Genomic DNA, 26,819 nt, shown 5'->3' on the forward strand with positions numbered 1-26,819 from the left:
TTATCAAACTGATAGAAATTGGCAACGAAATCCATAAAATTTCTCTATACGTGAATGACGTTTTGGTTTATATATCAGAACCTCTAAGTTCAGTTCCATGACTGATGGGTTGCTTAATAAAACAGAAGCTTTGGCTCTGAACTCGCTTATGAGAGCATCATTCTCGTTCAAGGAAGGTATAACAGACTTGGAAACCACTATACCACAAGACTTAAGTTAAGTTATAAGTTATTTAAGGCAAACTATAAGAGATTAATTGATAAGATATCTGCGGATACCTTACTCTCTCAGGTAGAGCAGAGAGTATTAGGATGAATGTGCTGCCTTGGCTGCTATTTCTTTTTCAAACTCTGCCTCTCATACCAGCAAAAAATATGTTTACAATTTTAGATCGCCTCACATCAGAATTTATTTGGCAGGGAAGACGTCCACACGTAAGATACAAAGTTCTACAGTTATCACTACTGGTTGGCTTGTCAACTAAGGGCATTGACTATCTCAATTTTAGACAGGGTGGGCCCAAGGCAGCTGGAGATTGAGAAGTCAATCTGTACTCTAATGCCCTTATCAAATGCCCCATTCACTGAGGATAAAGCCCTAGAGGAGACCTTGGGTAGATGGTCCAAAACTATTCTTATAGCATGTAGAGAGGTGCAGCAGGTTTTTGGTCTCCTTGGTAAATGAAGATTTATCGGTTTTGTCAAGCATTGCTCATCTGAAAGGTTTTATACGCCTAAAACTGGATGCAGGATACAAAAGATGGAGACGCCTTAATCTTAGTTGTGTCCACCAGCTCATTGAGGATCAGGAATTGAAAACATGTGAACAGTTGACTAATGAATTTAACCTGCCAAGATCAGATTTTTTGAGATATCTTCAGGTAAGATGTTTTTGCTCAAACATCCAATTTGGAATAGCCTTGAGATATCTGATTCCCCTATTGAACAATGCTTGATAAAGATGCAAGACAGAAAGCAACCCAGGAGACCAATATCCATCTATATAGGGCATTATCTTGTACGAAACAAGAAACCAGCCGTCACATTAAACAAAAATGGGAAGGGGATCTTGAATTAGAAATTAGTGAGGAGGTTTGGGGAAACATTTCTTCAGAAAGTCATAAAGTTACTAATGCAAATGTATGGAGAGAATTCCAGTGGAAAATAGTTCACAGATTATTTAGAACCCCTCACATCCTTTCCAAAACAGACCCCAGATATACTTGCATATACTTCTTGTTGCAGCCAAGAAAGCAATAACACTGAGCTAGCTTAAAAAAGACCCTCCGACAGTCAGTGGTTAAAGGAATTTACACAATGGAAAAAATAACTTTCATGCTAAGACTACAAATTGCACAATTCACAGACCATTCAGACCGTGTCTAGAAGCGAGGGGAGAGGCATGGGGCTAGGCATGCTTGGAACACTTTCACCTTTCAATTTATATTGTAAGTAGCCTTCTGGTGAGGTGTTGGGTAGTTGCAGCAATGTCAGTGTTATGGTTTTTATGTTATTTTAGTTGAGTATGTTACTTCTATTTTTTGTTTGTTGTGCCTGTTTTGCTGTCCTTTTATTTTTAATGGTTGTATAAATACACTGTTTCTGGAGGGTACTGTCCTATAGAAGTGATGAGTTGGTGAGGAGGCAGGGTGCAGTGGATGAGGGTGGGGATGAATATGTGCATGTGTAAAATGTTGTTGTAACTGATATGTGTGTTTGTTTAACTTTGCCCATTAAACATAAAGTTGAAAAAAACAACAACACATCAGTCCTTTTTTGAGGAGGGACTTCAGAGATTAAAGCTCTTTTGTGCCTGTCTTTCCCGTCATTAATGTTCAAAGACCCTATTTTGAGGCTCCGCATAGAGAGGTCAAACAAGAGAACCAGACAACATGAAACAAGCAGGGAATAGTAAAATGAGGAAAACACCTTGTGATACATCCTCTTAGCAGTTTTGCCTTTCATTGCTTTTCTCAGAGTGATGATATGCATTTTGAAGTGGAAGCGTTTCTTTTCATCCAAGAGATCAAAATCGACCAGTCAGTGCGGCGTCAGGTCTGATGAACTTGCCACTCACTGAAGTGATCACTCACTCTTACAGACTTTTTGAATGCTTTATCTAGAAATTGGTTTATTTCTTCTAAAGTTAGAGAATTTAAGAAAGGAAGGAAGGAAGGAAGAAAAAAAGGAAGGTAGAAAGAAACTAGAGTTACCACCTCTGCCAACAAGTCAGTTGCAGTGTCAGTCTGAACTCACATAATATATGTAGTCAATAGTGAATACTTGGAAGGAATTGAATAAAGGTGTATTTTGTGGCTAAATGGAAGTTATCACCATATTGATGATACATATGTATGATTCCAGGTACTTGATTACTATGTAAAGATGGGTTTTTATAGAGTTTAGTCACACAAAATGTGGTGCTTTTGTTTTTTCCTGGCATTTTTAGATGTGAAGCCTCTCTGTGAGCTGTAGGTCAAACTCATTCACTCACTCACAGGATCTGGCACGTTCCAGTACGTTGTTTGCAATCACGTGATTCCGATGACGCTCTAAATTCAGAATGAGGCAGGTAGTGAAAGGCAGTCATGTGATTCCGATGACACTCTAAATTCAGAATGGGCAGAGATGGAGGAAAGCCTGTGCTGTGCTTGTTAGTGTTTACTCATTATGCGTCCCAGTCAACATGTGTGTGACATCTTGAATCGCCCAATTCATTCTAAAATGATGGCTAAGAACCATGAGATTTTGAAGTCACAATGACCTTTGACCTTTGAGTCAAATATGTCACTCCTCTTCATCTCCCCTTCTGTTCCTTCTTTGAGTTATGGTGTTGAATAATGGCCAAAAAATAACATTATAACATTATGGTGTCACAGTTGACCTTTGACCGTTTGGGTAAAAATGTCAATACTTCATCGTTGCATCCCATTAAACATTTTTCCTGAGTTCCTGAGATATTGGGTTCATGAGAATGGGATGGACAGGAGGTCACAGTGACCTTGACCTTTGACCACCAAATTCTAATCAGTTCATCCCTGAGTCCAAGTGGACGTTTGTGCCAAATTTGAAGAGATTCCCTCAAGGTGTTCCTGAGATATTGCATAAAAAAAGAAGCAACTAAGAAATAATGGGAAAGACAAAAAGAACAAAGCAGTGATTAAAACTAAGGAGGAAGGAAATAAAAAACGGCAAGAGGAGAAGGAATGAGCAACACCAAAAGAGAAAAAGAAAGAACAAAGAGGAAAAGAAAGAAAGAAAAGCAAAACAAAGGACATTAGAAATAAGCAAAAAGAAAGAAAAAGAAGAGTCACACAGCCTTTACTGGCTTTGATTGTGATCACACAGATCTTGCATCTGATTTTACGCTTTACTGCCTCGTTTGAACTCAGTAACCCGGTTTTAATTAGCAGCCGTTCATTAAGGCTGCATCCAGTCAACATCCAATAAAGCAAGTCTCTGGATTAAAGTCAGACGTGGGCTGGCTTCCTCTCGCCTGGCTGTAAAGAGCAGGTGATGACAGTTCTCACATGACTCAGTTGGTATCGTTTGAATTAGCGGCACAAACGCGTGTGGTGAAATCCCACTAACCTCACGCCCCTCTTCTTCAGTTAACCACAACACATAGAACGACACAGCAGCTAACCAGTGATCTAACGGCTGTAGACAGTCAGGGTCCGTTTACAGACAAGCCAGCAGGAAATAAACAACACAAAACACTGTCAGACACAATTATAGTGACACCTTCCCTCCACCCCACTGCTCCAACATGGAAAACTGGCATTTTGTCAAGGAAATATCTGTTTCTTTAACAACCAGGGTTTCATTTTTATAGTTGTTCCCATCAGATCATCAGATTTTACACACCAGCTTCATTGTGTGAGATTCTGGATACTAAGGCAACCACCATAGCCAGCTGTGATGCTACAGTACATTCATGTTTTCAAAGAGCATAAGCCAGACAGAACAAGTGTGCCTTTTTGAAAAGACTTATGCAGATGATGTAAAATGAATCATAATAACATTTAGTTGAATATGGACATACATTAGAATTGAGACTGCTTGGTTATCATTGCATAAATTGTCGCATTGTAATTACATCCATATTTGACATAATTGCATCATTGTTACATTACTGACATATTGCTATATCTTTCATGACATACTCTATTTACTGTATTTACGAAGAACCAAAGATTGGGTAAGTAGATCATTTCTGCAAATTGAACCAGGAAGTGGCTCTGGACCTGTAGGATTAGACCTACATTATATAACTTTAACCTTTTATCTAATTAGATATTTCAATTGGGTTAAACCCTGTTTTGACCTGTGTGAGATGTGATTCCTGCTGTTGTAAAGCTGTTTCCATCAGTGTGTTCCATGTCTGCATTCCTCAAATTAGCCAGTCGGCAAAATGCTATGATGGATATGCATGGTGGCAAAAACAAGGAAAATAAATCTCAGGTCTAGAGGATCTTTCAGTCAGTCACATTCTCAGTGACTTTTAATTTCACAAAATGAATCCTGATGTGCCAAATTAAATCTGGAAGCTAAAACAGAACTGTACTAGATTCTTGGCAATGGAATTGTTGGGCAAAAAAAACTGAAAAATGTTTTCATCAAGATTGTGACTAAAAACGATTTATCTTCTGTAAAACATAACTTAGTGAAGCCGATGTTTAAAACTTTGACCCATCCAAGAGAAACTACAGAGGCAAGTTGGAACCTCAGCATGGGCATTCATTTTAAATTTTAAATTTAACATCTTTGGCCATGTTTGTGCGTTGAATTGTGATGGCAGGGCGTCTTTAACTCTGCTTTATGTCAGCTGTCTGAAAGTTATTCCTGTGAGGTGAATCCACAGCTCAGCAGCTACTCTGCACTGCTGGCTGCTGCTTTTAGCACTCTCTCTCTCTCTCTCTCTCTCTCTCTCTCCAAAGGCTCAAAGAATGAACTACAACACTTACAAATGCCAAAACATATCCCACCAAAGAAGTTTTTTATGTTTTTGATTTCATGTTGCTCTCTCCAGTCAGCAGTGGAGGACTGACAGGATGAAATGTGTTTGAGCCCATCCATGCAGAACTACGTTTCACAGACAAGAAAAACATTCGTCTGGCTGACACTAAGTCGATAACGCAGCACTGGGGCTAAATAGGCTGGATCTGTCAGTAATAAAGCACAGCCAGATATCTGTAGGAGAACTCTTCAACCCTTACCGCCCTCCCAACAGTACACAGAAACAAGCACAAAACAGCACAAATCATGGAAACCCTCCAAACGATGACAGGAGAGGCAAGTTGAGCCAGACAGGGACATACACACACACACACACACACACACACACACAGGTGTGTGTATCCACATACCCTTAAGCATACTCTCTTAAGCAGAAGACAGACAGACATATCTATTCACAATCTGAATCAGATGGATGCATAGACACACACATCCAAACACACACCAAGGATAGATTAACATTTAGACACAGCTAAAACGACAACCACACATTTACAAACAAACTTCCCATAGGCCTTAAAATCCTCTAAAGTTTTCTTCTTTTTTTTTCAAACAAATGCAACTGTGTGAATATGTCTCAGCTCTTTGTACTTCAGTCCCACTGACAAAAATATCCAGACAAAAATTATGCCACATTAAAGCAGATAAAAAAAAAGTCTACTTTAGTCCCTATAGTCATTCGGTCCATCCATCAATTTCAACCACCCTGTTAACAGAAACACACACATAGAGGATGAATGTTTTTAAACAAAGACTGTTCGTACCCATACAGTTGTGTCCGTCGTGGGCCAACATGAATCCATCGTAGCACGTGCACCTGTAGTTGCCAGGTATGTTGATGCATTCATGGACACAGCCCCCATTGTAGTCGTTCTCACACTCGTCCATGTCTGAAAGAGAAAGGTGGTTGTGTTACTGGAACTTTTTTTAGTTTGTTTCTGTAGTTTAGGTCGTCATTCTCATTTTAAGTTATGCTGCTGTTGTCTGCACACAGTCAGAGTAGTTTTAGAGGCTTGTTTTCCTCTTTCTGACGCCATTTGCTGGTATTCATTCTTGAGCAGTTCTTGTGCTTCCAGAGTGAGATCATCCATCATTGCAAACATAAAACTGCAATTGGTTTGGTCAAAGTTTGGGATTTATTGAGTGTTTTTGTCAGTGGCGCGTAAAGTTACATGTACAGTTGTACATTTCACTGGAATTGTACCTTGCATGTTACAAATAAAATTGATTGAAATAGTTTTTTGAAAACGTTTTTAAACAGTGATGCCAAATTTATGTTAAAAAACGTAACTACAATTCAACACTCAATACAGTTTTAAACAGGAAATTTGTTTTTATTTGCATTTTGAATCATCAGTTCCCAAATTGCTTTCCACTTGTGTCTCCTGGCCTTGTTGGCAGTATGCATGTACACGAGCACCCTTAAAACTTTCAAGATTGCAGATGTTACTCATGTCTGGACATGTCAGAGCAATTAAATAATGTGGTTGATGAGAGTATTATTACAGTATGTTAGTAGTAGGGGTGAGAGATGACAAAAAGACTCAGATATGAGGCAGCAGGTTACTGCATCCAAACAGATGATGATGATGATGATGATGATGAAGATAATCGTATTGCCAAGTAGGTTTTCACATACAAGGAATTTGCTTTGGTATATTGGTGCATAACAATAAACACGGTAAGTAGAAAATACAGTATCCATGCAAATCAATAAAGTATTTCTTATTCTGATTCTGAAATACAAAGAAAGATTTAAAAAACAAGTACTGTAAGTCAAGAAGCATACATATAAAATAGGAACTTGATAATAAAACATGAAAAAATATTATAAAAAATATGTACAATATGACAGGGGAGGGCTTTGTTGCTACCATGAATGTTTGTATAAACATGGTCCAGGGTATTTTTTCCCCTGGTGAGGTGTGGACATGCTGGTGGAATATAGGTAATTAAAATCACCAGCTGCAATAAAACCAATGACCAACCCTGTGTCCTCGACATTACATTTATATACCACTAATTTTCAACAGCAAATACGTTTTGAGAAAACCATAATGCCACCCGATTTACCTTTTTTATCCATATAAAGTGGCAAATTGTCTATACTAAAGGTATCAGCAAAATGTAATTTGTTTTCCAACAATATCATCTCGTAGCAACTAAAACATGACGTTTTAATGGTCATTATTAGGCAGATTAGTCAACAATGAACAAAGCACAAACACAGTGTTTAATTTTTTAATGTTAAACCAAAACTACAATTTCTCCCTCACCTTAACAAAAGTGTTTTAGTAGCCTACACCTAACCACTAGTGGTGTGCGATACTGCAAGATTTGGTATCGATCCGATACCAAGTAAATACAGGGCCAGTATTGCCGATACCGATACCGATACCGATACTTTTTAATAATTAAGGTTGATACATCATCAAATTGCTAAATCTGAATGAATTTTCATGACCATTTCAGTGTTTTTGTGATTTTCCTTTGGATTATTAATTAGTTAAAACCCAGGACAGAATTTGGGCAAAGTTTATAGGTAAATAGAAAATACTTTATTATCATAATAAAAGTTTTTGTTCATAAACAATAGAACAGTAACAAAACAATTTTCCCCATACGTTGTCATGTCTGGATTTTTTTCTTAAATAAACAAAGTGCACAAAAGTATCACTCGAGAACAAATTAAAACAAATTCTTTTTTTTAAGTAGAGTGTTCAGAAACTACAATACAAAAATTAAATAAAATTTCTCCCTTCATTGCACTTCTTTTCTGGATTTCTGGACTCTGTGCTGCTTGTGTGTGTGTGTGTGTGTGTGTGCTGCTGGCCGGGCCTGCCGGCTGAGCCTGCTCGCTTGTTTGCCTGGCGCCGCTGAGTCACATGATGGTACAACATCAAAACACAAGAGGGGGGTATGAAAAAGTATCGATCTCATTTCACTGGTATCGATCAATATCAATACAACATTGGTATCGATATTATCGATATTTGGATCGATCCGCCCACCACTACTAACCACATGCAGGAAACTGGATGGAAAGTCTTGTGCTTTGTGTGCCTACCAACAACATCGACCAGAGACTTTCTATCCACAAAACACTTTCATTCAGATGATTAATTTTGTGATTTTGGCTTGAGTATGATTGCTTTGAAGAGTTCAAAAGCAGGCGAACATAAACATGAAAATCATCTGAGAGGTTTCACTTAGAAACCAAGGCAAAAGCCAAATCAATGCCACATTCTGCACCATGAAACACCGGAAGCCAATTATGCAAGCCAACGCACATTAGCGCATTTTAATTTTTTGTTTGTTTGTTTGTTTGTCTGATCTCTGACAAAGGAATCTTCTCTCTGTGGGGACCACTGCAGCATGAGTTGGGCTTAAAGAAATACTCAAATCCACACTTACTCACAAGAGTTAGATAAGAAGATTAATAACTCTTTGGATTAAATACTGTAATATGAAACAGTGATCATAGCCTCCTTCAAAAGGTTTACAAAACTGACATAAAAAAATGTGTGCATGTGTGTAAGAACAGCCAGAATTCATCTTAAAGGTATGGAAAAAATGACCAACAAAGAAAAATCAATCATGGTGGAATTAAAGAACCTGAGTCTTGTGTATACAAACTCCTTGCAGCCATCACTGGCTCATCCTAAAAGCCATTTGCAACCAATTAGGGTGAGCTGGCATGGGCGACTGTTTGGGGAAAGGTTGTTTGGACACTTTGCTGTGCTGCCAGCTCAGATGGCGTGGTTCAGCACAATGTGGCACTTCCTATGTGCTCTGCCTTTCATCTATCAGAGATGAAGGGAGAAGGTAAAGACTAGAACTACAGGAGCATGAGGGGGGAGAGAGCCTCACCACCGAGGGTGAATGAAAAGCAGCAGGGGATTAATTGGTGCCTGACTCACTTCAACCAGACAGACTGAGACTACAATCACAGTATGTTGGCTTTTAAAACATGTCTTGTTCTCTGCTTTGTTCTGTTTTCACACTAAGCTGGTGTTTTTTGCAAAATCAGAGCATTTAAAAATAACTGTAAAGTGGATAAAAATAACTGTAAAGCAAAATTGTGTTTGCTGAAAACATTAGTGTGGATGTAAGTCATGTAAGATTTAGATTTATCTCCCTTAGTGTGGACATTGTTTGGGGTAGAGCAGAGCAGAAGGCTCGGGAGAGTCACACTTGCCCTGGGATCTAAAGACTCAATCATATCAAAGACATTCCTTTAGTATGTTAGGTGATTTTTAGTATTGCGATTTTAAAAGGTTGGGGGACTTGTGAGAGATAGATTTTAAAATATTTGTCAAAATTCAAGCAGCAGAGGCTGAGATTTCCTGACTTTTCCCTAGTATGAGTCAAGCTCCCAAAACACTGCATCCTACATTCCCATAATGCAACCACGTAAACTGACATTCATCCTGTATAAAATGGCCAGAGTGCTCCTTTAATGCACAGAACAATACTGGTACACTGTATCTGAGGCCCTGTTCATACCTGGTATTAACATCCATCCTGGGTGATCCGATCACAAGTGGATATCTCTAATACCAGGTGTGAATACTCTGATCGCACAGACCACGGACATTCAGAGGTGGTCTGGGCCACATATGGCCACATTCTTTTAGCAGTGTGTACGTAAATGTGTCCTGGGCCACATTGAAGGACCGCCTACTCATCTGACATCCTCAGATGTGTAAAAGGATGTACGTACTCACTCACTCGTTAAAGTGCGAAACAACAACAAGAAGACGCCACAACAACAGACAAAGCTGATTCTTGTGGATGGAGTACACACAAAACGCTGTGTGATGTCCTCCGGCTGCTCTGCCTGAATTTTATGGAGTTTCCTGATAAATAGCTTTACTTGCTGTTAAACTAAACACTATCTGTAGCTGCTGTACTGGAGCTGTCCACCAGGATGCATGTTGTTAGTCCCATAAGGCTGTAATGCATGTTAATACCAGGTATGAACAGGGTCTGAGTATCAAAACAGACCTGAACAGTAGGAAGATCTATCTAGCAGTAACTGAAAATCAAAGGCAAATGCTTGCCAAGAATTAACAACTAAAGCTACTGGCACTATCAGACCAGTTGCTTCAGATAGTGTTAGAACACAATATAGATTATTATGGTTCTAGCTATTAATACATTTGACTTCGTCTCAATTTTCAACTGACTGATTCTCACTTTCGCTAACAAAGCAGGAGCCCCTGTCACTTCTATTCAGTTCAATTCAATTTTATTTATATAGCGCCAAATCATTACAGAGGTTAGGGCACTTTTCATATAGAGCAGGTCTAGACCGTACCATTACATTATTTACAGAGACCCAACTTCTAAGACTCTATGCTCCATTATTTCTTGAGGCCAGGATTTACTAAAAAAAAAAAAAACTAGTTTATATGAAGTATATATATGAAAGTGTTTATAGCGACGCTCAAAGGTTCGATTGCCTACCATATAGAGAGGAGAGACGTGATGTAAATGGCCACTGTATGTTTTGACTCTGTAATCAGAATCAGAATCAGAATGTATGTGTGTATTGCATTGTTGCGTATGAAAGCCCTGTGTAATTAAGGTGCATAACATCACTTGCTAGAATACGTATCCAAGCTAGCAGCACTACACGTGAGCCAGGTCTGTGGGGTTTCCCCAGGTTTTTGCACCCTTGATAAGCAGAGTAAGGTATGTTGTGTTTTTCTTAATGTTTAAATTGCTAAGAAAGTCGAGGGCCTGTAACATTTTCACATGTTGAAGTTACCATGTTATTTTTACTGGTACCAAACATGTTGCATATGCTAATCGAGTAGTAAAGTAATTGTCTATATACATGTGTTGTCGTTTTGAGTTGCTAATAAGTAGTTAAATGTGCAGTGTATAGGTTTGTGAATGCAATTGTTACACTGTAAAATGATGTATGTGTGACAGAGAGATTATTGGGAGGTGAGAGAAGGTTGGTGGAGGGAGGAGGATGGTGCCTTGTAGGGTCTACTTGGCCCCAAACAGTGCCACTTCCTGCCCCTGAGCTGTTGTTGACATCTGACAGCGGTGCCCCGACAGCTGCGGATTGGCTGCTGCTTCCGCTCACATGCGCACGTTTTCTAATTGCCGGGGAATTGTTTATGCTCCACGTCTCATCAAGTGAATTAGGCGCCTTCACTGACGGCCCCGAGCCCCCTAACTGGACAGACATACTGAATGGCCCGACAGAGTAAAGGAGAAAGGGAGAGGGGATGCTGCTTTCATTTCATGCAGGGTGTCTGTGGGTTTCAGTGCCATGTAGAATTACTATTAACACTATTTTCATGAGAACGTGGTGATGTTAAGCGGTAAGGCAGATGGGGGAAAATAGTAGGGAAAGAAACTACACATTCACAATTTGGAAGATTGTAAAATTATATTTACTAATGTTGAGCAGACAACATTCAAGCAGAACTTGCTTGCCACACAATTTTGTCAATGTGTTCGCCCGAGGGAAGAATCACGCAAGTGACCATGGATCAAGCAGTAAACAAGTGTGAAGCAAAGTATACGCAATTTGTAATTAGTATCACAAAACGTGCAATTGGTCCTTTAAAGCTCCACTAAATTATATTTCATTTTAACATTAAATCACATGACTACTTTTCATGGTTATTGCAGTTTGTTTAATGGTTATGTCTCAGTCTATACTCCCTTGTGTCAGAATGGCCTGATCAGCTACTATATATGTTTCTGTTTGTTCCCCATGTGTCAGTTTCTGCAGCTCAGTTCTCTTAGGTTAATCCTTGAGTTTAGTTCTGTTATGTTGACCTCTTTTATGACCTCTAGAATGCTTGTCAGAAATATTACTTTTTTTGCTTTTTGTAAGAGAAAAAAAAAAAACGCCTGTGTCTCTCTGGTCTACCAGCTCAGTCTATGACAGTGCCTCAATTAATTAATCTTTAAGCTTTATGAAATACAAGTAATTCTTTCTAGCATGTTAACTTTTCATTTTGTAAAACAAATATCTCAACTCTAAAGGCTAGACTCTGTTGAGGTTGTTGAACCCAGCAGCAAATGAGAGAAAGAGTTTCAGTATTAGCCATTAAAACAATACGATAAGACAAGATGTTATGTCAGTGCCTGTCAGTCTGTTTTGAGGTTCCTGCCATCCTTCCAGCTCCATTCCATTTAGATTTTCCTGTTCCAGTGTCCTGGGTGTTGTGCATGGTAGCTCACAGCCACAGTTTACTGAATAGTTAAATGGAGTGAAGCCCTTGTTAATGTAATTAGTGTGCATTCTGACTTCTGGAGGTAACTTGCTTCATTACTGCTAGAATTAGGCTGACTTTAGGCTTAACTTTTTAAATTAGCTGATAGGCTCTGTCTGCTGGTTAAAAAATGCCTAAATTGTGTGCTGTTTTTGTGGTTTAAGCAAACTTTAATCCGATCGCAGGCTGTTCTTGTGGTGTCAATTCAACATAATCTAGTTTAGTCTCCTGCTTCAGCTTTTCCTCTTTTATTAAATTTTAAAATTTGTGATGAGTAAATTGTGCTGTGTCAGGAAACTACCAGTTAGTCTATTCATAAATTACAATATATTCTGCTTTGGTCTAGGGTTTGTTCAAGCTATGGTTACATTCACCTAGGGTTGCAGAGGACAAATCTAAAACCAATGTAGAGTTAAGAGACCTTATTCTTTAAACAGTTTAGGTTACTTTTTTTTTTCTGTTGTTTGTATGTTAGTTGAGCCATTGTCATGCCATTGTTCCGAAGCCCCAACAGTCTGAAAAATGTCCCAGTGGACCAAAAGTCCATTTCACAAAACAAATCCCGAAAACGACACCCATTGGTCCAAAGGCCTGGAGCACATTGGACAACGCCAAAATGCTAGCTGTTAAAACTAAACTAAACTGTCATCACAAACAAAGCGCTATTCATTAACACGTATGAATCAGATCATCCACAAAAATCACTCAAGATCATCAGGAGGAGGCGAAGAATCAGCTGTTTACGGTCTGCAGCTCTCGCTCTCTCTCTCTCTCTCTCTCTCTCTCTCTCTCGCTCTCTCTCTCTCTCTCGTTTCCCTTCTGTCTGTGGATTGCTACAATGGGGGGAATGGAATTAGTGCCGAAACTTGTAATTATAACCATGAAAAGCAGCAGGCTAAGAAACAAAAACTAAGTAATGTGTTCTGTCTGTCTGTTTGTCTGTCTGTCTGTCTATCAATCTCCTCTGTTCCATTTAAATACTATGGACAGCGCCGCACCTACACACCCCCTACCACCTACACATGTTAACAGACAAATTAACAGCTGACTTATTATCTTTACTATGTTCTTCTATCCACCCTACTCACAAAGCTGGTAACCAACTCGACCTTATATTCACCAGGAACTGCTCTATCACTGACCTCTGTGTAACCCCTCTTCAACCCTTCAGCTCAGTGGTGGTCTGACAGAACCACCCTACAGGCAGCTGAAAAAAAATGATAGAAATCCAGGTGATCTGAGGACCTCCTTGCCTATCAACCTCTTCTCTCCTATTTCTCCACCTCCAAATCTGCAGCTAAAATCTCTTTCTTTCAATCGAAAATCCAGTCTTCCTTCTCCATCTCCAAAAACCTAATTTCTTCTATCCCCCTCTCCCCTTTGACCTCCTTACTTTCCTTGCCAGCCTCATCAATGTCTCTTTGGTAACTGGTCGTCTTCCCAACAATCTAAAAAGCAGCAAGGGTGAACTCTCTCTTTATTTTTTTAAATCTTAATTGGTTTTATAATTTAGATTAACAGACGTATATCATAATGGGAAACGTGTAAGAATACTTATTTTCAAGAAGGTAAAAATAAATAAGTAAATAGAAAACACACATAAACATACATATACTGTAAATATACGTACACATACATATACTAACACATACACACGCACATACTGTGCATGAACATACACATATAAAAAAAAAAAAAAAATGAACGAATACATTATCAGATGTCCAAGCAATGTAGTTTTACAATAGATTGATTAAGACTCAAGTATTAGCCTTTCTAGGGATTTCAGTCCAGATAAGTCCGTATCTGGACCCTCTATTTCAGTGTAATTTAAGAAAGGATCCCAAATTTTGTAGAACATTGAAGGTTTGTTCTTGAGACAGTAGATTATGGCATCCAGAGGTTCTGTTCTACTAATAGTATTCTACTCTATGGTTCTACTACCACTGTGGGCAAGCTTCAAAGGAAAAGGGCCAGTTGGTGCTGTTCACATCAAACAAACAAATACAACCAAAAGAAGACTCTTTGTCTTCTCCCCGCTCTAAAACCCAGGTGGCAGCACAAATCTCTGTCCACAACTGTGTTCCCGGCTTGCAGCTGTCCTTCCCTGCCAACATCGCAGCAACATCCCACTCCTGCAGACTGATTCTCCACAACATCAGAAGGATAAATTCGTTCCTCACCCAGGGGCAGGCCTCTGGTCCAGGCTCTTGTCATCTCGCGCCTAGGCTATTGCAACGCGCTACTGGCTGGTGTGCCCGCATGTGCCATCTAAGCCCTTCAGTGCATCCAGAATCTGATTCAAGACATTGGTACTTGCCTACCTTGGGAATGGCTCAGCCCATCCTACAGCCCATCCTACATCCAGGACATGGTCAAACCACACAGCCCATCTACTACGCTCTGTTACTGCCAGGTTGCTTGCTACTCCCTCACTATGGGACCAAAACCAATTAATGCAGCTTTAAAAGTTTCTCTTTGTGATGGACCCAAAGTGCAGCTATAGCCCGGCAAGCATGTAGTAGAGTGTGACTTTCCAAACATCTGCATCAGAACTAGTCACCGTATTGGGTGGATGAATGTCTCAAATTTGTATGTGACAAATGTGACAAAAGGAGTTTTAACAGACATCAGCAACCATTTCCACTTGTTCGTGTCGCATGCATGTATGCTTATTCATGAGATTGGATGACTGGGAAAACAATCACATTTTCTTTTTAACTATACTACTTAATGTCATATTGCATAACCCAGGCTAAGAGTGCGGCTGGCTGCTTTGTCAAGAACAAGCCACAGAGCAATTATCAAGTCAAGGTCACTCATTTTGATGGATTTTATCTTTCAGTTTCTCTCATATATAAAGTCAGGAGTGTGTATGTGTGTTATGATATAAAGTCACAGTCTTTATACAGGCCTCTGTCTGCACATCCAACACACACTCAGTTATAGAGTGAGCTTAAGTCAGTACCAAGCTGCAGGGAATTTCTTTCCTCTCTGTGAGCTTTTCCTGAGTGACATTTCCACCCTGCAGCGCCAGACATCATCGGTCAAAGACTGACAAGGAAGCGGCTTGGTGATGCTGGCATGAGGTCACTGTATCTATATATAAAGCCTGAGTCTGAGCAGGGAAGAAGCAAACAGAGAGACAGGAGAGGGAGGGAGGTGTACAGACAGAATCTGTGTTGGGTGGGTTGCATTTGTGTGTGTGTGTGTGTGTGTGTGTGTGTGTGTGTGTGTGTGTGTGTGTGTGTGTGTGCCTGTAGCTAGCCAGTGAGGAGAGCGGCTGACTGATGACGGAGGTGCAGACGCCAGGCAGACAATGGCCTAGTAATTGTCTGCCACTTCTCCCTCTCACCCTCCCACCTGCGCCTTCTCCCTCGCCATCCATTCTTCCCATGAGATTCCCTTTCTCCCTCTCTCTGTCTCTGTAAAACAGGTCAGGTGTTCATCGCTATGGCGCAGGGTAAGGGAGGAGCAGCGAGTAGAATCCAGTCTGAAGCTGTCATGGTATCTTTCATAATATGTTCCAGGAAACCACATCTAAAAAAGTGTTTATACCTGTTCTGCATGGCCACACTTGAAGGAGGGGTGAAAATGCATTCATAGACAAGGGCCGTAAGCAATAACTGTCAAATGAGGAGTCTAAGGCACTCATGGTGGTGCACTGATTTGTACATATAAAGTAGAGGTTCAAACCCTGTCTACTTTCTCGCCTTCACACACCTTGTTGATTTGGCCATGTTCTGACTGTCAATAGCACTACATCAAAATACACATTGATCACCGCATTAGCAACACTCACCACAATGTAATGTCATTTGACAATGCACTGCATTGGCCAATTGATGCAAGCAGACATTAAAGGCAGAATTCTGGTAATAAGTCTTCAAAGTCGTGGATGTATTACTCAAACTGGACTTGCATGCTGTTTTCTGTCTGAAGTTTCCCCTTTAAACTTAATGTGCTGTTCTTGTGTGGAGCATCATTGTTAAGGTGTGTTCAGGCAGGAAGTGGCGTAAATTTTAATACTAGACCATGTGTGTTAATACGCCCAAACAGCCAATGTCTCATGTCTGTTAGCTATAAGAGAGCTAGCAATGGACACACAGGCTGTGTGTTTGGGGGTGTGCCTTTGTTCAGTTCAGCCTCTGACTGAACTCTGGTTCTTTCTGTTATTTCACCCCGTTTCCCTCCTTTTCTTCCTCGTTGCTGTATTTTTATTAAGCATAAAAGATACATTTTTTGCTCAGCTGAAGCATTTTGCATTTTCATGTCAATTCACACAACCACGGGCAAATTCACATCTAATCAGGTTTTTCCATTGACTTTGTATGCAATCACGCCACCTAATGCTTTGCATTATGTCTGAACATACAGTTACCATCCCGCAGTTTCCTGTGGAAATGTTTCTCCTACTAAACTCCATCTTATATGTGAAACATTTGCATGTGGCATATGACATTGACTATGTTTGGCTTGTCATCCATATCTATAGGAAAAACACAACTAATAAACTAGTTGGTCCAGAAGTCAATCCCTGTGTATTACAGTGTTTAAAGTGAGATCTTCCTCTACCTGCCTCATACTCAAATAGTTGCTCTGGCACAGAGAAATAAAACATCTCAGACTTCAGCTGAGACACAAATGTGTTTGTGTGTGTGTGAGAATGGAGATAGCAGAGGCTTGTGAGTTTGTTGCTAAAACACATAATGAGAGGAAGGAGAAGAGGCAATGGGCAGCGCTGATGAAAACCAGTCAATTCCAGTCTGTATGTGACAAATGCTGAGTAAACACAAGGGTGCTTTTGCGGGCCTCTGACAGCTCTGTAGCAACCAGCCAGATAACTCATCCTTCTGGACCACCATACACTGTAAAAGATGTCCTCATTAACAGGCCACGGAACCTGTAACTGAGTCTCAAAATCACATTCCCAAAAAACAATCTCAAAATGTTAACTTTAAAGCTTTCAGTTTTTAGAATATTCTCAACTGAAGTTTACCTTCAGTGCCTCCAAACAACAAGCTATGTTGAAATAAGGCTAAATAAAGAAAATTAAAAGTCAAACTGCATTTTGGTTAACATTTATTTAAAGACTTAAAAGCATGTCTTTGTTTTTAAGATGGGTTTTTGCAGCAGCAATGCCAACACTAATCTCCATAAGCTCAGGGAGTTCTGCCCTGAACTCTGAAAATACAGCAAAGTCTTTTTGATTCTCAATCATTCATCTTATCATAACTCTTAACTCTCAGCTTGGTAAACAAGTGCACAATACTCTATCAACAGCCTGTTACAGTTTCTCTAGATCTCTCTATAAACAGGGAGACAACTCTGGCACTGTTCTGCACACACACACACACACACACACACACACACACACACACACACAAACAAGTTTGGTAAAGCAGGCTTGACTGATACACAGCTCCTCCCACAATCTTCATTTGACAGCACAGGGATAAAAGTTCACATTTTTCCATAACGAGCCGGCAGTATCAGCTAGTGGATAAGTCTACAGAGAGGGCAGCGTCCATAAATACCAGACCAGATTTCAGTGGTGAGCAGCTTTTAGAGAAGCAGAGTCACAAGATAAAATGACTCCTCTGAGGACACAGTCATGATGGGAGTCCTAAGAAGCTAGGAGATGAAAAGGAAAACACCCATGGTCACTGGTCTGGGTGAAACTCGCTGTGGCTGGGATGTGATCCCTCTGAGTACTGCTGAACTACTGGACAGCCAGCTCTTGGCAGAACAATGCAGCCGCCTGCAAGCTGCTAATTTGTAGTGCCGAAGTGTAGCAGAGACTGACAGCACAGGTCATCTCCCTTGGTCACCGGGGCTTGAATCCCAGCCATTACAAAAGCGCAAGAGCTAGCCAGAGTTTTCTTAATGTCGAGCCACATAGGCCACATGCCTCTGGAACCTCTAAACTGCACGTCAATAATGTGATCATCAATACTATCCATTTTCTTGTTGCTTTCTGTATAAAAAGGGAAAGTAAAGTCATAAGAATCTATTGATATTTTGATTGATTTTGATCTTGACAAAGTACATCTGGTTTTTGGCCTGAGCCAGCACATTTACTGTAGCTATTGTTTTGTATGTGAAAAGTCGAACCACTTTACATTGTTGCTTTCTTTGGCATCTTCTTTAATGTTCATTGCTGCGGTGTTTCTGCACTGTACTTCCAAAGTCGGAATAAACTGCAAACATAAATCTACATCACTTACAGGGAATTACAGGATTTTCCTGGGAAATATCAAAGTTTTCAAGAACTGGACATAAGGTCAACCTCTAATGTGTCTCAATCAAGTGTTTTAGCCCCTGATCCTGATCCAAGTCTTTTAATATTGAATATTTGCCAGTGCAGATGGATGCAGCTGCACAGTTAGCCGAAAGTAGGATTGCATTAAGGCCTTATTCAGACAGACATTAGACAAAAAACGCAGTTCCCTCATTCGTTTCAATGAGACCACTGTATTGATTCAGTGGACGTTCGGATGCAGAGGGCTCCTAAAAAAAATTGCAATTGCAAAAAAGTCTAATTTGGATCAATATACTGTGTTGGCCAGCAACACAGAGGAGAAAATGATTGATGCAACAACAACTTTACAGAATTGTAAAACCTTGTCTCACAGTATTATAAACCACTGTGTAGTATTTGATAAGCCTTTATCAGACACACCCATACCAAAAACTCCCTGCATTTTTTTAACACATTACCATTTTCTAAACTCCCACTCAAATATCAACATCTTCAAATATATTCCTCTGCAAAGGAAAGTGACCCTAAGCAGCTCTTTCTTCTTGACTTGTCCTTGTTCACTTTAGATGAATAATCAATAATACAGAGTTGAAAATAGGCTCAACTTTATGGAGGCCACAACTGGAGCAAAACAAACTAAAATGAACAGAGGACTGAAAATGGAACTGACAATATTATGGATTGACAGATATATAACTAAAACTACTTGGATGGCCACTACCAATGGATATCAAAAAATCATGAATTGCAAAAATGTTTTAATTGGCCTTGATCTTGTGGACCAACTCGGGACATCATTACTCACTGTTGAGTAGATGCCCAAGGGGGATATTTGTTTCCACAGCGCCAGTTGTCCATGCTTTCGGAATATAAATACATCCTTACAGTACATATGCCTAGAGACACCCAGATAGAAACCTTGATGAATCCCCAACTACATTTTTTATGGAGTTGTGTGGGCTAATTGTCATTTTGTTTACACACTGAAAAGAAATTGATTAAATAAACCACTTATGAGACAAAATAGTAATTTGATGGGTGGGAGAGACATTTCCTTATTGTTAAGGAGTGTTCCCTCAGAATTCTGTCAAGGAGCTGAAGGTTATCATGATTAGTTTGTCTGGGGGCTGATGGATCTCAGTGGACTCACTGAACATTTAAACTATGGTTTATGTTATCAGGCTACTAGAATTATAACCCACCCAGCTCATTATTTTGAATTAGCTCCACCTTTTCAGTTTTGTGACCAATGACTTTGCACATTTTGCAGCTGGTCCTTCTGCCAGCATATAGTGACCAACCACACGGATAGGCAAAGATGTTGTAGCACTCATTGCATCCATGGATATGGAACATGAAGAGTGCATCTGGAGATCTCTGAAAAAATGCAGGTGCTCTGGACATAAAAGTCTGATAAGATGACAAATGAGAGATAACAGTGTGGATAGATCATACATTTCTGAGTCAATGCACTCGTGAGCATTGAGGAGTAAAAAGTCTAAGCCAAATCCTCAGTTTTATCCAATTTATCACAATTTACATCATGTTTTACCAGACTGTTGAGTGAGTCTTTGCTGATATGGAATGATGCTGATAGAAGAAGCAGAGAAGACCTGAGGGATGGAGAGAGTGAGCACAGGCGCTCTGCTGCTTCCAGGTGCTTCCAGGAATAGCAGAGCCACTAATGGTGCTGGCCAGCAAAGTGGCCCGTAATGCCTGTTGATGGAAAACACAGCCAGCCAATTAGAGCACCCATATCTAATCACCAGGTCAGGGGTCAGCGCCTATCTCCTATCTGTCTTCATTTGACGTCCCTGTCATGAGCTGCTGCCTCATCACTGGGGGGAGTTCGACGTACAGTCAGGAGGCAAAGGGAGGAGAGTGTGTTGTGAAGCATGTTTGACACACACACACGTATATACACACAGAAGCATTCAAATCCTAAATGTAGAACGTGATGTAATAAAACGCAGTTGACATTCAATCTCCCAAGTACAGCTCCCACACATACTCAGACATACACACGCTTGCACACACATACACTGACTCAAATGCTGGCCTGGGTGAAGTGATGTAATAAAAAGTGGCTGGCAGGACAGGTCTGCTCAGACAGCAGCTTTATGGGAGGAAGATCATATTCCTGAAAGGCACAAACCTTCTGCCTTCTCTCAGAGGACAGGGGAGCTGTTGTTATTCAAGACTCCTTGTTCAGACTGTGTGTGTGTGTGTCTGTCCAGTATAATAAATCACATACAGAAAAGACAACTGAGCTGCATTATTACACAATCAATAATCATGCACATCTAAATGGTCAACTTCAACTTCAAAAATGGCGTAATCGTGAGATACCAGAACACGCAGATGGAGAGATCAACATGAGAGGTTGTTATTTTGCTATAAACCAACTTTAATGGCTGGAAAATGTTCAATAGAGAGCCGAAGTCATGACGTCACGTCTGGGCTAGCCTCTGTTCCACTAGCTTCTGTAACTCAATGTCATTCAGCATTTCTTTCAAAGTATGAAGTGTGTTCCTGAGGTTTACTTTCCATACTCTTAGACAAATTGACATCCACTGCAGCACTTACTAGTAGAAGTTGAAACCTTCGTGATTTGAACAAAGTTAAACAACAATAATAATTAATAGTGTGGGTACTTCCATTATTGGTTTGGTCCATATCCATAAAATTCACTAACACTCTATTTTAAGGCTATCCCCTAAAGCAGATAATTCGAGTAATCAGATGAGAAGACCCCGAGACAACTCGCATTTTGTCAGTCGAATCACAATCTCTGTTTATAGCTGCATCATTGTACACAGCACTATGTAGGACTTTACAAACAAAGTCTTCTCTCTTAAAATGACTTAACACCAAAACAACTGTGATGTAAGTAGAGAAGGGTGGTGGAAACGTGGAGCAGCACGAAGCTGGACAGAGCGAGGCAGGGCAGCCGACTTGTAAAGTCGGCTAAACTACTTCTGAACCAGACGCTAGTACAACCTCCTCTACTGCCGTCCAGTGTGAGTGACAGGGGGGTGAATAATATATTTCTAATATTTGTAGCTAAGGTGTATTGGGCATCAGTAATAATGTTGTGTGTTTATGTTGAGATTGAGATTACAGATCAAAAGTTTGCCAACTTTTTATCTGTATTGTATCTGTATATTGAAAGATGGAAATCTTTGTTTCAGAGCAGTTAGCTATTAGTATCTAGGAATCTGGATAGATCCTATCCTAGATATTTTTCCACTGAAACTGGCGAGATAGAAACACCTGTTTGTAGGAAATGTTAATGGTTGTTTAATGAACAGTGCACAAGTTTGTCAGGCTTTATGATCCATGCTATGGTTATCGGTTTGATACACATTTAAAGTTTCAGTGTGCCATTTGGTGACAGCTGATGAAGGTAGCAGAATGATGTGATGCCTGTGATGGAAAGCACATCACGTTGTTACACTTGATGTTCTGAGATCACTCACAGTTCAAAGCAAACTTTGTGTAGTCTGAATTTGCATTATTACTGCTGGTAGCTGCTGTTTCTCACTGGAATTCCATATGTCATGTTAGTTATATTGTATAATTTTATTGGATCAATAGAGTATTTGTGATTCTGATTCGGACTCTGATTCTATGAAGAGGTGGTGTGTAAAAGAAAATGCTGGAAATGCAAGTGTCACATACAAATACACCTCTAGCAAATTGCTTTACTTCTAAATACTGAAAATGTCATATACATATGACATATAAATGTCATAATATCATGGTTTATTATTGGGTGGATAATCCCTGTAAACTATTGTATATAAGTACATAAACTTCAAAAGCCTCATGCATTAGTTTGAGGGAGTGATCAGGTAATTATATATACCAACATCACTGTTCTTTATTTTATCCTATGTACTATAGAGTAAAGTGCATACAAATACAATCCAGATTAACCCTATGGAGTTCAAACCTGTAACACTGGTACTACGCATATCACACTACAACCCTATCTTAATCCATGTGTGTGTGTGTGTGTGTGTGTGTTTGAGAACATGCAGCTGAGCCAACAAGGAAAGTGTCTGTTATTCCTGGATTAAAGGAAAAATTCCCCCAGCTCAGCAACAACAAAGTTTGAGAGCAGAAACCATCAGTCAGAGAGCTGTTTCTATAGGTGAATGTAGACATTTTATGCACTCTCCAATTCCGTTGGGGACAGTGCATTCTGGGAAATAGCTGTCTAATTTGGAAATTGGAAATTTGAACATTTACATTTCCATGACACCTCTGCAAACTCCATTCACTGATGAAGACCATTTGTTATTGTCAAAAGCTCCAGAACAACTACAAAATGGACCTTGAGGTGAGATTGTTTTGGCAACTCCAAAACTGCTTAGTGGGAAAAACATGGGGAAATGAAACTAACTGCTGGCTTGTTTATAACCTGTCTGGTCATCTGATTGGTCATGTTTCTTGGCCAGTTGGACTTAAAAGTGATGTTGTTGTGTTCCCAGATCTATAAAAATAACTATAACCAAAACTATAAAGATAAGACCAAAGTTGTAGTAAACCGTAATTATCCTCTGATATCATCAAGGTTTAAAAAAGGTAAAAGGATTGTAGCGTCATTTATATAAAGGCAATCTGTCTTGTTATGAGCAGTGAAGCGTACGGTACATGGGAAAAGATTAGAGGATTACCCTGTGTGTGTGTGTGTGTGTGTGTGAATAAATGTGAGTGAGTTGGGATTTAGCATAACAGAGAGAGAGAGGGAGAGCATATCTGTGCAATTGACGGAGCTCCAGCTGTGGTGTGCTATGAGGCAGAAGTGAGTGGAGGTGTGAACGCACAGCCAGGTGCTGCACCCGTCTCACCCCGACTCTTTCCACTTCCTCCCCATTAATTAGGAGAATTTGTGTGTGTGTGTGTGTGTGTGTGTGTGTGTAGGGGTGGTGATGGTGAGGGGGGTATGGAGGGTGTGTGTATGTGGGGGTTGTGAAACAGCTGTCAAACCAGCCTTTACATCAGAGGCCCAGTTCTTGTGCCCAGATCTATCCAGATTCAGTTTAGATTACTTTGAGATGGACTGAAGTTCACACCTGATATCACAGTATGTCTTAGTTGTAAGTTGGCCTTGATCCTGATCAGAATCAATATCGGGTATCTGCAGATACAGAGTCCGACCAACACTCATGTTTACCTAAATGTTGATGAAAGATGTATCTGACACATTAAAATAGCAGCTTTAGCTTCCTAAATTTGGCCCACCTTATTTTTTATAATCTTCTTAATCCAAATATTGAAAGTCATGTTAACAAACTTAACTATTGCAACATTGCAACAGTAGCAGGTTAAGGTATGGTCTTGGATATGATGGACAGGTCTTTTCTTATAACATCAACATGAATCCTTCCTTCCTACTCCTGACTGCACCTTTCCCCACTGTAAGGCTACGATTAGGAACATCCATCCATTTTCCGCAACTGCTTATTCTTAGCAGGGTCGCGGGGAGCTGGAACACACCTACGGGCAATTTAGAGTCATCAATTAACTTAACCTGCATGTCTTTGGGTTGTGGGAGTACCCAGAGAGAACGATTAGGAACATATCATTGTTAATGAAAATTAACTATTGTCAAGGTCTGCTTAGGGTTAGGGTTACTAAAATGAATTAAGGCTTGGTTAAGGTTAAGTAAACCATGGATACCATTTAAAAGTAGAACTCCGACATTAACTATAGTACTCATAGTACTCATAGCCATACAACGCATTCATTGTGTTGCACTCGGTTGTTCACATGAAAAGTGACAGAAGTAGCTGTGTGAGGAGAGAAAAGAGAGAGCTTGAAGTTAAAATCCTGCCTGACTTTCACACTTCCGCACAACTCGCCAGTCACGGCACAAAGTGGGTGTGTCAGATTGTCTGTTTCGGTAAATTTTTAATGCAGCACCCCCGAATCCCAAATCTGACACTGTTAGTCAATCTGAAAAGCCCTTAAATACTACTGAGGCCTTGCAGTGACATTATCATTGCTTCAACACTCATCTCTACCCACAGTTGACTGACTGGTCCAACATCAATCTGTTGGACTCAATCTATTGTTTGTGGTTGTGTTATCGACTTTAATCTTGCAGCAAAAAATGAACTTGTGATGTAGATGGGCACACATGCCTTAATGATTAAATCCCAGTCAATCCTGAATGTGCTTTCACCTGCACTTGGATAAACCAAGATCCATTTTAAGTACTATGAGTTAATCAGGACAGAAAGCAGAGACAAAAGCTAGTGAGTGATAAAGAAGTGTGATGAAGTAGAAAGGCCGCTCACCTTCACACTGCTTGCCATCTCCCTTGTAGCCCGGCTTGCAGATGCAGTTGTAGGACTTGGGCGTGTTCTGGCAGATGGCGTCGATGTGGCAGTCGTCAGAACCCTCTGCGCACTCGTCTGCATCTGCACAAACATAAAAAATCAATACCCAATTAGACCTGAGTCCCAGTGGATTTAATGAGCCCTGAAAAAAAAACATTTATCTGACACTAAATTAAAATGTTATATATCAAACACTCCCCTAATCTTTGCTTTTTTTTACTGGATAGTTTTACCTCTTCAGACCTTAAGCAATCTCTTAAAAATATCACTTTGGACCTGGTCATAACCCATTGATGTATAGAACTGGTGACAATGGGTCAGTACACTCACTGACAAACTGATTTGTTTTAAAAGGGTGCTCCACTGATTTTGAAACATGAAAGTCAGTTTACTCATCACAAGGAGTACAACTCAGCCTGTTAAAATTCCTTTAGGAGCTTTGTCATGTCTGAGAAAATCCCTTGATATTTCAGATTCGGCTTGTAAACTACAAATTTAAAAGCCTATATTACAAACTGGGGGTGTTGAATTAAGGCTGGGTTATGTGTAAAACAAACTAGTTAAGATGTGTCTTCCAACCATGTCTGAGGACAAAAGTGTTGGTTGAATGGCTATGCTCGGAAGCCTTTTCTTAAAAGAGAGGGGTGGTGTTTAACCACCAAACGAGCATTTTGTTGAAGCATACTGACTCCTTTACCAGGGAGGGAGGGTCTAATGAAAGCCCCTATTGAGTTGCATTGATAGAAATGTAGTATCCATCTGGAACTTGACTTACACTAGGCACTATAAGTCAATATCTCTTCTGCTGCAATTTTGACCATTATTAAAGTTAATCTGTTTCTCGCAGTCCCCCAACCAAAACCAAAAACAAAATGAGTGTACACCTTTAAGGTTAAGGGTCACAAGCCAAAACAGTTGGGGACCCATATTTTTCCTCCTGCAGTTTGAAAAGAAGTTGACTGAAATACTGTCAATTCCATTCACGCCTTCTAATGTGCATGCAAAGTTGCCTCATTCAGCTTTGATGCGACTGTACTTGCTTATTTAAAATCAATCAAATCCCAGGACAACCTTTTATTATAAATCATAAATGTATAAATTTAAATTATAAACCGCTTTTGTGTGGACACTGACAGAGAGCTCTAAAGTCAAGGTCCAGCCCCAGACAACATGCAGAGAACAGAGGGTTTAACGGCTCCCCATTTGATCTGGTTATTGATAGAGGAGCCAGTCACATCTGGGCCCGAATCCCAGGGCAGAAGGCCAAGTCATTACACACACACACACACACACACACACACACACACACACACACAGTGGGAGGGGGAACCCAGAGACAGAGACTGACATAGAGATGTTTTGGTTTCTCCTGTCATATCTATCACTCAGCAGACCTTTGCATCACCACAGAGCTCCTCTGCTCGTCCTCTGTGTCCATCAGAGTATAAATAGCCTGTGTGTAAGTTAGGCAACCCGGATGGAAGCTGCCTGTGGTTAAACCCCTACTCTCTGTCTGGCCCTCCGCCTGGCGCAGCCGTATAAAGGCAATAAATAAAGGATAAAACAAAATTTACAATAAATATTTTTGCTGTTTAAAAAAAGGCGGTGACTGTTTTATTGGAACCTAAGCAAAGAAAGAGAGAGAGAGAGTGAGAGAGAGAGAGAGAGTGAGAGAGAGAGAGAGCGACCCAAAGCAGCAACAAGTTCAAGTCTTTGATGTAACTTTTGATGGTGAAATGCTACAAAAGGGGACGCTTTCACTTCCTTCCGTTGAGCTTCTCTGCTCCTCCTGCAGTGTGCTCTATAAAGATAAGTGCTCCTGGTTTTGACAAAGCATTGGCTGCATGGTGGCTCCCTGTCTCAATATTGACTCCTCACCCATTCACAGAGGTGGGAGGCTGGACAATGTGCTGCTTCTGTTGCTGCTGCTGCCGGGTCGATATTG

At 40.2% G+C, this 26,819-nt stretch overlaps 1 protein-coding gene across 3 annotated transcripts in view; it reads right to left on the bottom strand.

Annotated features, from left to right (window-relative positions):
- scube1 (signal peptide, CUB domain, EGF-like 1) overlaps positions 1-26,819 on the bottom strand; it is a 107,671-nt gene that overhangs the window by 79,913 nt on the left and 939 nt on the right. For all 3 annotated transcript variants that reach the window (XM_070929224.1, XM_070929223.1, XM_070929225.1), the window contains exons 2-3: positions 24,833-24,955; positions 5,783-5,908 (exon numbers count right to left, since the gene is read on the bottom strand). In XM_070929224.1, coding sequence (XP_070785325.1) covers positions 5,783-5,908; positions 24,833-24,955 — 249 coding nt within the window. The remainder of the gene's footprint in view (positions 1-5,782; positions 5,909-24,832; positions 24,956-26,819) is intronic.

The sequence above is a fragment of the Enoplosus armatus genome, chromosome 22 (genome assembly GCF_043641665.1).
Source record: "Enoplosus armatus isolate fEnoArm2 chromosome 22, fEnoArm2.hap1, whole genome shotgun sequence".
Taxonomy (NCBI): Eukaryota; Metazoa; Chordata; class Actinopteri; order Centrarchiformes; family Enoplosidae; genus Enoplosus; species Enoplosus armatus.